Below are 16402 nucleotides of genomic sequence, written 5' to 3' on the forward strand. Positions count from 1 at the left end.
CTCACTTGTCTCACAGGAGTAACTGTTCTCTATATATGTGTATATTTGGTATTTTATTTACACTAGTTACTGTGGATGTCCCTCATTCAGAGTATACACAATTAGATTTTATGAAAAGATAGATTCCATACTAAAACTAAACAGAATTCTATACATCATTGGTTTTGACGTAACAAGTTAAACTAGAACATAGGAAAATAGACTGAAATACAACAGAACTGTTGGTTAAAATTCTATACTGGTTATGTCTATAATACTCGTTTGGTCAATTTGTATAAATTATTTTTGTCAATTCAGTATAACTAGTTAATTAAGAGAAAAGTCAGTCTAATTATTCAGTAATATTTGCAGTGTCTTGCGCAGTAAAGAAAAAAGAAAAAAGAAATTGCGGTTCATTATAGAGTAGCTGTTTCCCAAGTCTATTCATGAGAATTCAAAATTGCAGTGAAATCACATATATTATTGAAAGCAAGATTTTTACCAACGTAACCACATACTCAGTTAAGCAGAAACGATTTCAAATACATCTTATAGATACCACTAGATATATTTGGAAAGAAAGGATTGATGAAATCTACTGTTATTTTGTTAAAATAAAACAATTATTGAATAAAATGCCTAATGTGATTATGAGGGGTGGAGGGAATAATGACTTGTCACCAATTTGAGTTTAAAAAGTTATTTATTCTCTTTAATCTCCATTCACTAGTTTTATTTTCCTCCTCTATCACAGGCAACATCTGTGATGTATTTAATGTTTCTCCTTTTGTTTGCATGTGTTTTTATAAAACATCACTCATTTGTTGTGTGTATGTACTTTTGGTTTATAAAAATGGTATAGAGTTACAGATTTTACTGAGTTTCTTACTTTTTTCACTTGGCATTGCTTTTTAAAATCTACTTATGTCGCTATGTGTACAGGTAGTCCATTGCTTCTAATGGCTGCACAAAGCTCCTCCAGTGGTGAGCACTACTACATCGCCTCTCACCTCACGACAAGAAGTTGTGGCAAACATCCTCTTTTACATCCCTTTTTGGATCTTTGTGAAAATGCCTCTGGAACTCATACTCTGGAGTAAGACTGTGGTGTCACTGCACTGGATGTGCAGAAAGTGAACCTGAGTCCTCAGAGCCCAGGGGCTCTTCAGAATGGCTGCCTCCGTCTCCACTGCCTCCAGCAGTGCATGGAGGTTTCCATGTGCCGCATCCCCACTGACTCTTTGTATTATTCAGATTTCTAATTTTAGCCAATGTTAGTAAATACAAAATAATACCTCACTGTTGGTTTAATTTGTATTCTTCTGAGTACTAACAAGTGTGACAACTTTGAAACGTACTAGTTAACCTTTTGGGTTTCCTCTTTTGTCAATTTCCTATTCATAACTTTTGCCTCATTTCTTTTTTCTTTTTTTACAGAGGTTCCTGTCATTAGGTTGTTCCTTTGCAAATGTTCTTTATATATTTTAGATAATAGCTCCCTGTTGATTTTAAATATTGCAAATGCATTCTCTCAAATGTCACATCTATTAACATTACCCATATTGTTCTTTGGTGAATAGAAATTCTTAATTTTGAGATAATCAATTTTTTTCTTTATGTTTGTGCTTTTGGGGTTTTGTTTTGAAGTTACAAAGATAACTTTCTATTTTTTGATCAATTAGCTTTATATTTATGGTTTTACTTTTCACATATCAGTCTTTAATCCATATAGAGTCCATTTTCATTCATATGTGGTATCAGATAGAATCAGAATTATTTTTGTTTATATAATAAGTCAGTTTTACCAATACTGTCTATCAAACAAAGACACCTTTTTCTCAGTGATGTGTGCTATCATATTTAGTGTAAATATATATTTGAAATGAAGACATAAAATTGCTTTTGGTTATAGATAATATGACAATCTAACTAGAAAAAGCAATATAATCAATAGCCCAAGTATTAGAACCAATACAAAGATTGTAAGGTCTCTCTTTCTTTCCTTTTCTTCTCTCCTACCCTCCCTCTTATCCTTCCCTCCCTCCCTTTCCTCTCTCTTATCTATCATCTATGTATCTGTGTACCTATGTATCTATCTATGTACCTAATATCTATCTATCTATCTATCTATCTATCTATCTATCTATCTATCTATCTATCTATCTATCTATCTTCTATCATCTATCTATTTAGATCTGTGCGTATCTCCAGCTCCTTGCACTTTTTTATTTCCATTGTTTTCTTAATTTATCTCAATTACCATTATTTCTTATATATTTTACTATGCAGTACAATTTATTCTTCTTTTTCATAGTTAACTTATCTATTTGTGGACCTTTATTCTTTCCTATAATTTTTATAGCACATGTATAGATACATCAAAATAATTTTGAGTGGGATTCCAAAAAATTTATAGATTAATTTGGGAAAATTAATATTAGGTTTTCCCAACCAAGGTTCCAGAATGTCTATTTATATAGATCATTTTCTATGTACTTTATTACTGGTAAAAATGAAAAATTTCTCCATAAAGGACCAAGGTATTCTTGGTTAAGTTAATTTTCAGATAATTCATAGGTTTTGATACAATTGTAACATTTTAGAACTTACATTTTATACTTGGTTATTGATGATACAGAAAAATGTTATCAATTTCCATAAGTTGATTTTGTTTCTGGCAACTCTTACTATTAGTTAAACTTCTTTATTTTTTCTTACAGATTTGTTCTCAACTTTGAGAACTAGATAAAACAAGAGCACTAGATAAAACAAGAGCATCTTGGCTTTTTTCCTGATCTCTGCAACACACACACACACACACACACACACACTCACACACACACACACACTCACACACACACACACACACTTTTAAAAACATATTTCATACACTGTTGGGCTGTTAGGTATTTTATTTAGAATTTTTATATTTATAGCCACACATTTATATTATATTGCTTTTTCCTTTTCCTCCCTTTAACTACTTTTGAAATCAAGATCACACTAGCCTCATAAGTGAGCGGCATGGCTTTCCATATTTTCTGGAACAACTTGCATAAGAAATTAATCCATTATCTCTTAAAAATTTGGTAGAACTAACCTGTAAAATAATATGGCCTTAGATATTTTGGGGGAAGGGAAGATTTTACCATTTAAATTTCTTGAAGGCTTATAAGTCTGTTTCTTCTAGTGCCAATTTTGACATTTTATGTTTTTCTCAGTATTTATCCATTTCATTTCAGTTTTAAAACTGATTAGTTCATAGTTGTTTAAAATAATCTTCAATTAAATTTTTAAAATCTATTTACCCTATTCTATTCTACATGTTAGAGAGGCAGCACAGTTAACCAATAAACAATTGTCATTAAATAATTTTGCCTCAGGTATTTTTCTTTTGGGAATTATTTCACTAAATGACAAGGAAGCAATAAGGGAGTAGATTAAACAGATAAAGTCGTATAGATTGCCTGTCTTGCTAGTCACTGCAGAAATAAAAGAAAATCCATTTAAAACATTTAAAAACTAAATCTGGTTCTAAATCAAATGTATATCTAAGAATTGAATTTTAGATATCACATAATTAAAGCATAAAATCCTATCTAAAGCTGAGGCCTGAGACTTAACTGTCCTCTAAACTGTATTAATATGTTACTATTATAAATACACACTATCTGCTTATTCTTTCAGAACAGTTTTCATGCACAACCCCATTTTGGATTTTGAAATAAGGTTTTATTGCAAATACTTACAATTGAAGAATATAAAGAAATACTTGATCACTAAGCTATTAGGGTTATAATGGTCTTAAGAGCTTGCATATCCCTCTACTTGCATATCTAAAAGCAGAAGCAATTGCTTTAAGCATACATAAACCAATTCCCAATCCATAACTTGACCCTGGGGATCTGAAAGGAAGGAAATAAAGTGAGATTTAAAACAGAGCGGATATCTCTTAGATGGACAATAGTTACCTAATTCTAATTTCCATAATGTCGCTTGGGTATTAGATGGTAGCGAATTCTTTCTTTAGCAGGTTTAGGATAAAGCATCTCTAAAACTTAGAGAAAAGGAAACTAGGCTAGTGGAATAAACTGTGAGGAGAGAGCATTTATTTCTCCTGAATGATTTTATTTAAGAATACTGAATTTCCTAGCTCCTCTTCCACACTAGAGTGAAAATACTTCCCAGCCCTTTTTCTTATTGCCTCAAAAATGTGCTTCTGATATTGAAAAAAATCTCTAAATAGAGTTGAATATATTCAAGGTGACAATCAGAAAATTATAGTGCAACTGCTGTAGGATCTATACTAGCTTCTCTTCATGACTAAATTGAAGTTGTTGCTATTACCCAGTGAAACATTCAACTACTTTAAATAAGGACAACATAGTTGTTTTAACTATTCATTTGCGAGGAGGGCTTAAATGATCCTATTACTTGACTGCTTACTGGATGTATTATACAGAGGGCTAGTTCCATTCCCACAAGCACCGTCCTAGCCGTAGCTCTCACTGCTTTCTACATGGCTACTGTAAGAGACTTCCACGTCTTTCTCTCATCTCACCCAACTTGCACCCTGCGGCTGGAACAGACCTGTGAAACCATCATGCTCCTATTGTCATCCTCTATTTTCAATCCTCCAAGGTTCCTCTTAGCATCACACATTCAGTGCAAACTTGACCTGATCCCTCTGGCCTTTCAAACATTGATCCTACCCTCCCACCATTCCTTAGGACTTCTTGACACACAGTATAACATTGGCTCCAGGAGCACAGACAATTCACGGCCCTAGACACGTAGCAGCTGGTACAACCTTTGAGGCTTTGTTGCTCTTTTCTCTTTAAAATGAAAGCATTTTATCCTCCTGCTTCTTTTTCATGTCATATCCACCCTTCTAATTCTAGTCCAATGTTTGTTTCCTGAATTCTCCAGCTCATACTCTATGACTTATTCTATGAATTTCCATGACACATAGTTAGTACCCTTCTGCTTAAGTAGTAAGACAATGTATATGAATTTACTTGTGAAAATCAAGTTACATATAAATGTAAAGTGCTATGTAAAGGAATGGGGTCTACCAATTAGTTTCAAACTTGCAATACTGTATCCTCAATTAGAATATAAGCCGTTGGAAGGTAGGGACCATATATGTCTATTGCTTCTTTTGCATTTCTCATAGCTCCTAACATGGCATTAAATAGTAAGTTTTTAATATATATTTATTGGTTGATTAAGCAAGAGGAAGGAAGAAAAGAAATGTGAAAAAGTGAGGGTGTAAGGTGGGGGAAAAAAGCTCATTTATTCATTCAACAAATGTTGATTGGCTACCTGCTATGTGCCAGACACTATTCTAGATCCTTAATCACAGCAATGAATAAAAGAAACCAAAATCCCTGCCAGAGAGTTTACACTGTCGTGGGGGGAAGACCAACAAAATCCAAGAATATTAGCAACATACAGAGCATGTCAGAAGGTGATAAACGCTAAGGAAAAGAAAAAGGCAGGAAAGAACATTAAGGAGTATGTATGGATCGGGAGAGGACTGCTGATTTACAGGAAGTGGTCAGAGAAGGCTTTCTGGACTTTGTGACAATTAAGAACTATAATGAGGAAGTGAACTCTAAGAACATCTGGGGTAAGAAAATTTCAAACAGAGGGAACAAACATTTATTCATCATTTATTCATTCACTCATTCATTCAACATGGAGCATGGGTCATGGGCCAGGCAGTGTTCTAGGCCACAGGGAGACTGCGATAAACAAGACGAATTTCTCCAGAAGCATGTCTCACTGAAATGCAAATAAGCAAAGTGAACGTAGTCTACTCTCTCTCCAGCTCCAAATTATTGACCACCTACCATACATCAGACACTAGCTTTGGAGGCTATACGGGTGAGTAACCATTCCATATCCTCAAAAAGATCACAATCTAGTGGAAGATAAATGTGTTGACTTTTGCTTTTCCTGATGCTGGAATTTCTGCTAGAACTCAAAGCGGACGATGGGCACTAAAGTCCCATCCCCACCATGTTCCCAGCAGAAATTACTAAAATGTAGTGGAGTTATCTCTGCTGCTCCAGCCATCACCACTCTGCACACCTGTCCCCTTCCCTTACCTGTCTCTAGACTAGAGAAAGGTAAGTGCAAATGGTTACTGCTAGGAAGTTGTAGAGGGAAAATTTTGGCTCTAACATTGAAATACATCAAGAATCCATTAATTTCTTATTGTCTTCGTTGTTACCACCCTGGTCCAAGTGACCATTATCTCTCACAACGCTTCCTAACAGATATGCCCATCGTACCCTGTCATTCGCAACACTGTAGGTGTATGCCCAAAGGAACTGAAAATAGGCATTCAAACAAAACTTGTCCGTGAATGTTCATAGAAGAAATGTTATATAATAGTAATTATGATAATAACCATAATATTGTAATTCTATAATAATGAACACGGAATATTCAGTATTCATAATAGCCAAAAAGTAGTTCAAAAAGCAGCTAAATAGTAGTTCAACTGATGAACTGATAAACAAAATGTGCTCTATGCAGACAGTGGAATATTATTCAGCCACGAAAAGGAATGAAGTTCTGATACATGCTACTACATGGATGAACCTTGAGAACACCATGCTAAGTGAAGGAAACCAATCACAAAGGCCACATAGTATATGATTCCTATTTATGTGAACTCTCGGAATGGGTAAATCTATAGAAACAGAAAGTGGGTTACTGGCTGCCCTGGGCTGGGAGGCGTAGGGGTGCTAAAGGGTATGCGAGTTTCTCTTACTCATGATGAAAATGTCCTACAATTGATGGTGGTGATGGTTGCATATATCTGTGACTAGAGTAAAACTCATTGAATTGTACACTTAAAATGGGTGTGTTGTATTGTATGCGTGAGTTATATCTCAATAATGTATTTTAAAAAGAAAACAAAAGTAGTAAGATCGTGGCACTCTCCGGCCCCCAGCCCTGTGATGACTGCATTTCACTCAGAGTGAAAATGCCAAGTGCTTTCAATGGCCTTCAGGCCTTCCGCCATCTGGCTCCTTACCGCTCAGTCCTCTCCTCCCCATGTGCCCTGTGCCCTCTCCACCCGTCCCCACTGGCTTCCTGCCAAGCCCGTCCATGCCAGTTGCTCCCTCCGCCTGCAGTGGTCTTTCCCTGAGCCACCTGGTCACTCATATCCTTCAGGACTTATTTCAAGTCCCACCTTCACCACGAGGGGACACTACCACCCGCCCTGCATTCCTGGTCCCTTTACCTGGAACTATTAACACTTCTTTGTCCATGGCATTGCTCCCCTTTCAGCACACTAGGTATTTTACTTATTCCTTCATTTTGTCTGTCTCCCACTGAGCTTTGTCTGTAAGCTCAGTGAGTACGTGTGTACTGCACACACATACACAGAGCCTGGAACGCTCACCAAGGATCCGTGGACTATACGATGACAGCACCTCTCAGCCTTTACTGTATCTGTGCCCCGGACTAGAGTGTGAGCTCTTGCAGGCCACTCACTGGGCTGCTCGTGTCTGTGTTTCCAGAGCCCAGAGCAGTATGACATATGCTATGGGCCTTTCACGAGTGGGATAAATGATGGAATTTCTCTACTTTACCCTCGCTTCCGAGTAGGATCCATGTCCTTGTGTTTTCCATCATGCCTTACTCAGAACTGGCTCTCAGTAAAGGTTTATGTCACGAACAAATCCCCCTTGTCAGAGATAAGGAAGTCACTGACACGCCAACGGAAAAGGGTGCCTTGTTTGTCCCAGGTGTCATGCTAACAGGTGGCAGAGCAGCACTCACACACAAGATATCCATCTCAATATTTTAAGTCCCTGCGAAAGACTTTCAACAATTCTGAGGTTCTGCTATTTGCATAAAATTCTTTCTTTGAGCAAGGTGCTTTTTAATATAACACCAATGCAAATTTTTACCTATCACAAAAGTGATGTTTTCTTGAAAATATGAAAACCTTATACAGAATGTAACAGAGTAGAAGCAACACCCCGTTCACACTGCTCTCTCCACCTCTGCAGACAGTCCAGCCCCGGGCCAGCAGCGCCGGGAGTCCGCGGGGCTGAGGCCGCGGGAGATTATCAGGGCACATCCGTGAAAGGCCTTTTTATAAAACAAGTTTTAAAAAAGGGCACGTTATGATTGATGAACCCAGCATTAGGGTAATGTTATCAGAGAGACTTTCTATTTCTGTCCTGTGTGAGGAGGTCAGATTATAATCACGTTAGAGCTGAACACAGTGCTTTATTAATGTTTCATGAGTGAGTTGGCCGTAATCAGCCTGGCTTGGTGTGGATAAATTAAACCAATTCTTGATGCATGAACTCAGTGCATTTAGAATTTATTGGAATGTCTACTAAAAGTGTCTGTGTCACTTTTCCAGGTTTTCTGATTACACAAAATTTGGAATTTCACAGTGAATTTTGGAATTTCTTCAGTGAAACACAATCCTTGTCACTGTAACTAGAAAATATAAACAACTCTAACTAATTACATACATTATTGCCTATAATTCAAAAACCAGTAAACTAAAGGAAATACATCATTATAAATGAAAGTAGTGTTTTATTCTTAAAAATTAGAAAAAGAAATGAGGTTGTATTCATGTAAAGACTTCTACAAATGCATCAAATGCCTTTTCAATTGCTGGCATGAGATAATTAAACTGATCGTTTATAATCAATGATACCATTCCTTTTTATAATATTATTTTTGTCTGCTTTAATTTGAATGTCTTAATGACAGTTTGAAAAAAGGAGGAGGGAATGCTCATGGACACAGAGTACTAATCCACACAAAGAGACGCAGGCTGTCTTACCACTGTGAATGCCATTTCTTTGGGATATATGACACTTTCATTTTATACTTTATGCTCATTAGGAAGAACTTCTTCAAATAACTGAAGATAATCCTAGTCCAAGTTATAAATATACTAGAGCACATTTTCTCTAAACCCATTTGATAAGAACTAAATCTTACATGAACTATCCAGCCAGTATAAAGAAACTTTTATAATGTTATAAAATAATATAAAAAAAATGGATGTAGTGTTCATGGAATTCATGGAAAATTGATGGAAAATTCAAACACTTCTATATTTTACATTACCACCCGGGCTTTGCATATTAGAGAAATATTCATCAAATAAATATTTCTAAAGCAAAAAAAAAAAAAGAAAACATATAGATAATTGGTTGAATTTTCTAGTTTTAACACAGATGTCTACATGATATCTGCGTGGTATCAGTTTGATTATTTCCCATCAGTATGATGGGAAAAATGACCACAGGTTGGAGCAAAGGAAACTACAAACAGCGTGCTGTGAAGGGCAACTCAGTGCAGGCGACACTGAGACAGGAGAGCCGCTGCAGAGACACAGCTACATTTTGCAAGGTGTCTTTTGATAGCTCTGATGCTTAAGGCTGTTCCCAGAGGCAGTGATTTGGCTCTGTCCTTTAGCTTTAATTCTGATGCAACCAAAAATGCTGCTATAGATGTAGAATCTTCCCTTTGAATTCTGTGGAGTCCCTTCAAGGAAAACTCAGGCCAAGAAGCAGAAAGAAGGAACACTTCTCAAGTCACTTAACGAGGTAGCTAGGCATTTCCTGCATACGATCGATTTAACCTGCCATTGCAAACTGGTGCGGCAGAGAACCAGGACCGTGCAGTTTGATTTTCCCAAATATGCAGACTTTTGTGTAAAGCCTTTCACTCCATGGAGTAAAGCTTCCGTTCCCAAGTCTTACTAAATTCATTAATGCCTATAAGATAACAGGAATTTGGTTTAGAAGAGAGAAAAACCCCAGTGCCTTGCTTCTTTCATTTCCTCATGAACATAAGTTGGAACTTATTACTTATAATAAAAATGTACTATTCATTTCTGAAAATCTTTTATGACATTTCCAGAAATGCAAAAGTATTTTGTCTCTTATAGTTTAGTAAGTTATCAAATTTAAATCTTTTGAATATGTGAGAGCAAATCTCTGAAGAACAGTTATTTCACCATATTATATGCAATCCTTATAGTTCCTGGGACGTTGTACGCACTGCCTTGATGAATATGTAGTTACAGTGGTACTAAAGAGTAAGATTTATTTTAAAGAAGCACTGGATTTTGCCTTGACGTTTGCTCAGTAGCACTTAAGCTGTTAGGGAGACAAGATATAAGAAGTAAGAGGTGTTAGTATTAGGAGTAAATTATTGTCTTTACAGTATGATAATCATTTTTCAGGCTGTATCTTTCACCTTTCAATGAATACTCTGGGATTCTCTTAAAAACCCAAATGATTTGAAACCATTTGGTGAGAATCAGGTATGTCTAAGGAAAAGTGATTTAAAAAAATCTTACATGGTGATCACAGGAATAACGAGATAGGCCAGAGTGCCACTGATTAAAACTGAATTGTCGGTCTGAGTAAAAATTAGGGGTCTCGAAGTCATCCATGCATAGGATATAGATAGTTATAAATAACATACAGGCTATATTCCAAAGTTCCTTTATAATTTGGTGTTTGGAACACATATTGCAGTAGAAATAGTAGTAGTCTAATGTGGTTGGCTCTCAAGTTGGTAAACAAAAGCATATTTAATTCAAAATATGGGTGAAGTTTTAAAGACGATAAGTGGGTCCAGGGGCCATTACACTCAGAGTTCTAACCGATGATGCTAGGCATGATAAGGAAAAGCACTAAGGGCAAGACCTTGGGTAAGCCACTTTGCCTTTCCGGGTCTCAGTTTCCTTATTCAGATAAAGGTCTGATCTAGGTCTGTGTGTGACTACTAGAAAGTTTAGAATGTCACCTAGTGCCATTGCTTCCATTTGTAGAGTTGAAGGATAGCATTCCTCTCACACCTGCTGGCAGTGAGACCTGGGACTTCCTCAGCTCTGAGCCCAGGTTTTACTTGCTGGGAAAGGGAGCCTTACAGGGTCCAGGTTGGGGACAGAGTTATCAATAGGATCACTGAAAGTCAGGTCTGCATAGCTGTTGGGGTTGGAACATGCTGATTATTTTGGGTCAATTCCCACTTTTCTTTTCTTTTCTTCTTCTGACCCCAAGATCCTGGCTTCTGATGAGAAGACGTGTTTCTTTCCCGTCTCCTCTCCCTTCTCCCTTCCACAGCTCCTCGAGCCACTCCTTACTCTATTCTCCAGACTGAATAAGAACACTGCCACTTTGGTAAGGAGGTGATATTTGGCAACGGAATTTACCTCGCTAGGTTTCTGAATAATTATTATTTCAGAAAGTTTTTTGAGAATTAAAAGAATAATGCACCTGAAGCTCTAGCACAGTATCTGACAAAGAATAAACACTCAGTAACGGTGTTGGCTATAAGCCTACAATAATGGTGTAGGCTATACTGAGCCTATGGCCATTAGTTAATCTTGGACAACATCTCCATTGGGATGACTCAGGACCATCACTGGGGCATGAGGAATGGTGAGTAAGATTAGGGTACCACCCTTGCAGCAGTTGCCAGCAGTAAGTCTTGGAATGAGGAAAGTAGAGAAAAAATTGTAAGTAACCACACAAGGAAAGTAAGGAGAGTGTCCTAAAGCCATATAGCTGTTTATATATAAGAAGAGGTGTAAATTGGGTAACAGTAACATTCCACTTATTAAGGGTAGGTTCTGTCACTGCATGTTTCGGTACACAACTCCCAAATCTGGAATTGATCAGACAATGGCCAATGAAACCTGAGGTAGAAGATTATCAGCTTTACCAAAGCTCCGAAGTTTACATTTCCTCTAGGGCCTCAAACAGCACATCACTGACTCTTATTTATCATTCGGCCTTGACAAATGTGATTACCTAATTTTTGTAGACTAGAGGTGATGATAAGCCACAAATTCTAATCAGCATGACTATTAAAGCAAACTCTGGTGATAGCTGACCATCTAAATAAGAAAATGAAAAAGACTAGATATAGAGTTGTATCACATCACGGAATAATAATGGGTACTTGGGATAATAAAGAAACGAAGTTTCATCCTTTGTACAAGAGGGTGGGGAACAAAGTAGTAACACATTTTAGAACAATCACCATAACAATGGTTCTAAAAGTTCTCACTTAGCTATAAAAATCTAGAAACTTCATTTGTCTGAAAAGGTTATTTAGTTGGATTTCATTACCTACCAACATACAAGATGAATGAAGTACTGTGATTTCTCTGCAGGTTTTGTCAAGAGTGTATGGTTTTGCTTGTTTAGTTTACATCAATATTATTTGATGATTTATCATCCAAAATAATTGTTATTTTTCCCTGCATTCAAAAAATTCTGTGCAAGATGCCACCTTGGGGATTTGTTTTTCAGAAGCATAACAGCCTTTTCTTTTTCAATTAGGCATATCATTAATAAAATTACTAATTCTAGGGGCATATGGACTTCTTTTGCTAGAGATGAACACAAACATTGTGTCTATAATAAATGATAACTTAACATCTTATTAAAATATATCTAAAAATCTTTTAGCATCCAGGGAGCCCATGAGGAGATGCTCAAACATCATTAGTCACCAAGGAAATGCAAACTAAAACTATAATGAGATATTATTCACACCAACTAAAATGGCTATAACAAAAAAACAAAAAACAGGCAATAACAAGTGTTGGTGAAGATATAGAGGAACTAGAACTGTCATACATTGCTAGTGGAAATGTAAGATGGTATGGTCACTTTGCAAGACAGTTAAGCAATTTCTTAAAAATTTAAACATAAATTTACCATATGCCTCAGCAATTCTACTCCTAGATATGTACACAGAGAGATTTGTATGTGAATGTTCATAGCAGTATTACGCATAATAGCCCCAAAGTGGAAAGAACCCAAATGTTCATCAACTGATTAGATGGTGGCGATGGTCATACAACTCTACATTTACTAAAAATCATTCAATTGTTTTCTAAAAACAAATGAATTTTATGATAAATAATGATATTTTAAAAACATTCATAAGGTATCCTCCCCATTTTACAGATGAGAAGTGTGAGGGCTAGAGATGTTCCATTAATTACCTGGGGCAATGGAGCTAGTAAATGGCAGAGCCCATTTCAAGAGCAGGAAATTATAAAATTCCAAGTCACACTCTTTCCAAAATACCTATTGGCATTTATTAATTATTAGCACCCACATGAAAACTTCTGTTTAGTCAGTTGAGTTCAACAGAATGAGCAAGAGAAAATCTGGTCCAACAATTTTTGGTTACTTTGCTTGCCTGAGTGAAAGATTCATGCAATTTGACTAGTTGGGACCAAACTAGGTAATATGCTGAAATCTCTCCTACATAATTCATTCATTCAGTAAATATCTGAGAGGTTGTTTGGTAAAATGGTTCATTTCCATATACCATAACCACATTGAGATGAAAATCTCCTTAAATATGGATAAAATATATTAAAATCTATAAAATTCCCACATGCAAACATTCTATGAACACATTTTTTTTATTTGAATGCCCAAGCACCTGTCATACAGATTTTTAAAATAATCACATTTTCTATAAGAATGTTTTCTAGATGGGTGTTCTCTTAAAGTCAAGTATGTTACACTGTAAGGTGTGTTTCACACTTATAAATTTCCTATACACAAATATGTTGTAAATGTCAATTATTTTGTTTTGAATAATTTATGAGTGAAAAAAGAGTGCAGATTTAGCCAGTAGACAAAAACAAGGAAGGGCATTTTTTTTTTAAGCATTTTAGAGTATGTTGTACTGGTCAACAGATGCTCATCTGATTATCTTCTCCTAAGGGAGCAAATATAACTAAATTACTATTCCTTTATTAGGTCTCATGAAAGGAAAATCCACTCTATAGTAAAGAACGCTGTCAAAAGGCAACAGTAAATTTCTTTTTTTTCCTTAAATTTCAACCTAGAAATTTATAGATGTGAATTTATAGAAATCAATTTATAGATGTGAAATGACAGTTCCTTAATAGTGAGAAACAAAAGACTACTAATAGTTAGAAACAAAAGAAACAAAAGAGCATTTTGACTTCTTGGTGACTGCTCAGGCAAAAACAAAATCTCTCTTACCATCCTGTTGATCCGTACAAAGTCTTCAGGTTTTTTTGCCCAGGGGGGAAGATCAACATCATTTACCACCACTTCATCTTCTCTGACTCCAAGATTATAGCCATTACTGTTGACAAACATCTCTGGTAGGTAATAGAACTCTGGAATTAGTTCCTGCCAAAAACAAAAATGTGGCCCATGAAACCACTTTAAAAATCAGTTGAATAAAACTATTCACTTATGACAACTGTAAATTGAATTAAACAATTTCTTTATTTAAATCTAATATTTTATTACTTAATTCTATTCTTAATTTGTTTTGGGAAAGAGTCTAGGAAGAGAAGACAAGTATTTTTCTTGAATAACTTGCTCGATAATTTGTTTATACGGTTTTCAATCTTATCTTGCCACAAATTAGTCAAGAGAAATAGGTTATAGAATCAACAATAGCATTAGTAAACAAATATGTAAAGCTATAATCTACAAGTCTCTGCTGTTTGGCAAACTTTTCCAAATATTATTGAAATATTCAAATTAAAAAAAAAAGATTTTGCTAGTATTGGTTAAAAATCATGCGATATCTTTTTTTTTTTTTTTTTGACTACACTGGCAATTACAATATATGCTTTCTATGAAGAGATTCATTTTTATTTTGTAATTTGGCAAGATAAATTATTTTTATACCCACCTCTAAACACAGTGAAGAGATAATATGCAACGTGATAATAAGTTGTTTTTTTTAAATTAAATTTATTGGGGTGACAATTGTTAGTAAAATTGTGATAATAAGTTTTAAATATTTAATGGATACCACCTGAATAATAAGTTCTTAATAAACTGGATGCGAAGACAACTTGTATTCCTCATATAGAAGTATGGCATTAACAACTGCATTCAAGGAAAAGTAGTTTGACGCACAATGTCTGATATGTGGTTTATGTGACTTGAGAATAAATCTGATATCAAAATGAACTGATTTTATGATCCTAAAAGTTTTTATTTGTTGTCCTTTTTTAAAGCAACTGGAGAAAGTAAAAACAAAAAAAACCTCACTGTAGTTGTTATTTACACTATCTATGCCATGAAAAAATACTGATCTTTTCAAACATGAAGATGAGAGTTAAATTAACTTTAAATTATATTGTGAAAGGCATAGGGACATTTGTTTGTGTAACACAATCAACATCAATGAATTTTCTGGATAAATGGAGCTTAACTTTTTAATAATCACAGTTTTTCTTCTACTTAAACCATTTAAATAGAAATCTTTCTAAAGTCCATTACCTAATTCTCTGATAGTTATTTTTTTCATATAGTAAAGTTAGACTACCAAGCACTGTGATGGGACTGAGAAAACAAAAAATGAGCAACACATGGCCTTACCTTTGAGTAAATTCACGTCTGGTCTATGGGGAAGATGTATAAACAGATGGTGATGACAGACAACAGTAATAGCTGGGAGAGGAGTACAAAGTACAAGGGAGCAGACAGGAGAGCAGGGGACTCTGGGCAACTCAGAAGAGACTTCACTGCAGATGGGACATTTGAGTTAGAGCATGGTTAAGATGAAGGGGAAAGGGGCAGGGGAACCTCCAGGGAATAACATCAAGGTATGGCAGGAACAGAGAATGGTGGACTATAGCATGTATTAGGGGACAGATCAAGATGGGGATGAGATGGTATAGGAATCCAGATGATGAAGAAAAGTTTCATGCCATGCTCGGCCATTTGGATTGTATCTCATTGGTAACAATTTTAAAGAAGAGTTATTGACATGATCAAATTTATTTCAAAGCAAGACACTGGGTGACAAAGTGAATGGCTGATTGGAGAGGGGTGAGACCAGTGTGCGTGTGTGTGTGTGTGTGTGTGTGTGTGTGCGTGGAGGAGGAGGAGGAGAAAGAGGGCAGGAGGAAAGAGGGAAGGGCAACTGCTAACTGTGGTGAGCAAGGGGACATGTCATGGGACTTTATCAAGGAGGGGTAATATGCAACAGAGGTGAGTAAATAAAGTTGTGGACCCGAGGATGCGAAAGAGAAGGAATCAGGTGGGTCACACTGAGAGGCAAATATATATTAACGATGAACTATGTACAAGGCATCACAGCCACAGTGAACTGTGGAAAAGGAGAATGACTGTGAGATTAATATCAATCGATATAAATTTTCAGTGACTTGAATGCAAAAAGGGAAATTGAGTAGGGCGAAAATAAAAACTAATGGGTAAATAAACACCCTTATTTGCAAATAATGATACAGCTTAATTGGTGGATAAAATGGAGGCTAAGGGTGCTTCAGCAATATGAGAACAGCAAGGATTATCATGAGATCAGATTCTGGGCGAGGTAAGGATGACAGTGTGTATTACGTTGAACTGAAGGAGCCATTTGGTAA

The 16402-nt window shown here is 35.9% G+C and overlaps 1 protein-coding gene across 8 annotated transcripts in view; it reads right to left on the reverse strand.

Annotated features, from left to right (window-relative positions):
- NBEA (neurobeachin) overlaps positions 1-16402 on the reverse strand; it is a 661793-nt gene that overhangs the window by 49453 nt on the left and 595938 nt on the right. For all 8 annotated transcript variants that reach the window (XM_074330026.1, XM_074330024.1, XM_074330023.1 and 5 more), the window contains one exon: positions 14031-14183. In XM_074330026.1, the coding sequence (XP_074186127.1) occupies positions 14031-14183 (153 nt within the window). The remainder of the gene's footprint in view (positions 1-14030; positions 14184-16402) is intronic.

The sequence above is a fragment of the Rhinolophus sinicus genome, linkage group LG04, assembly GCF_036562045.2.
Source record: "Rhinolophus sinicus isolate RSC01 linkage group LG04, ASM3656204v1, whole genome shotgun sequence".
In the NCBI taxonomy this organism is placed as follows: domain Eukaryota; kingdom Metazoa; phylum Chordata; class Mammalia; order Chiroptera; family Rhinolophidae; genus Rhinolophus; species Rhinolophus sinicus.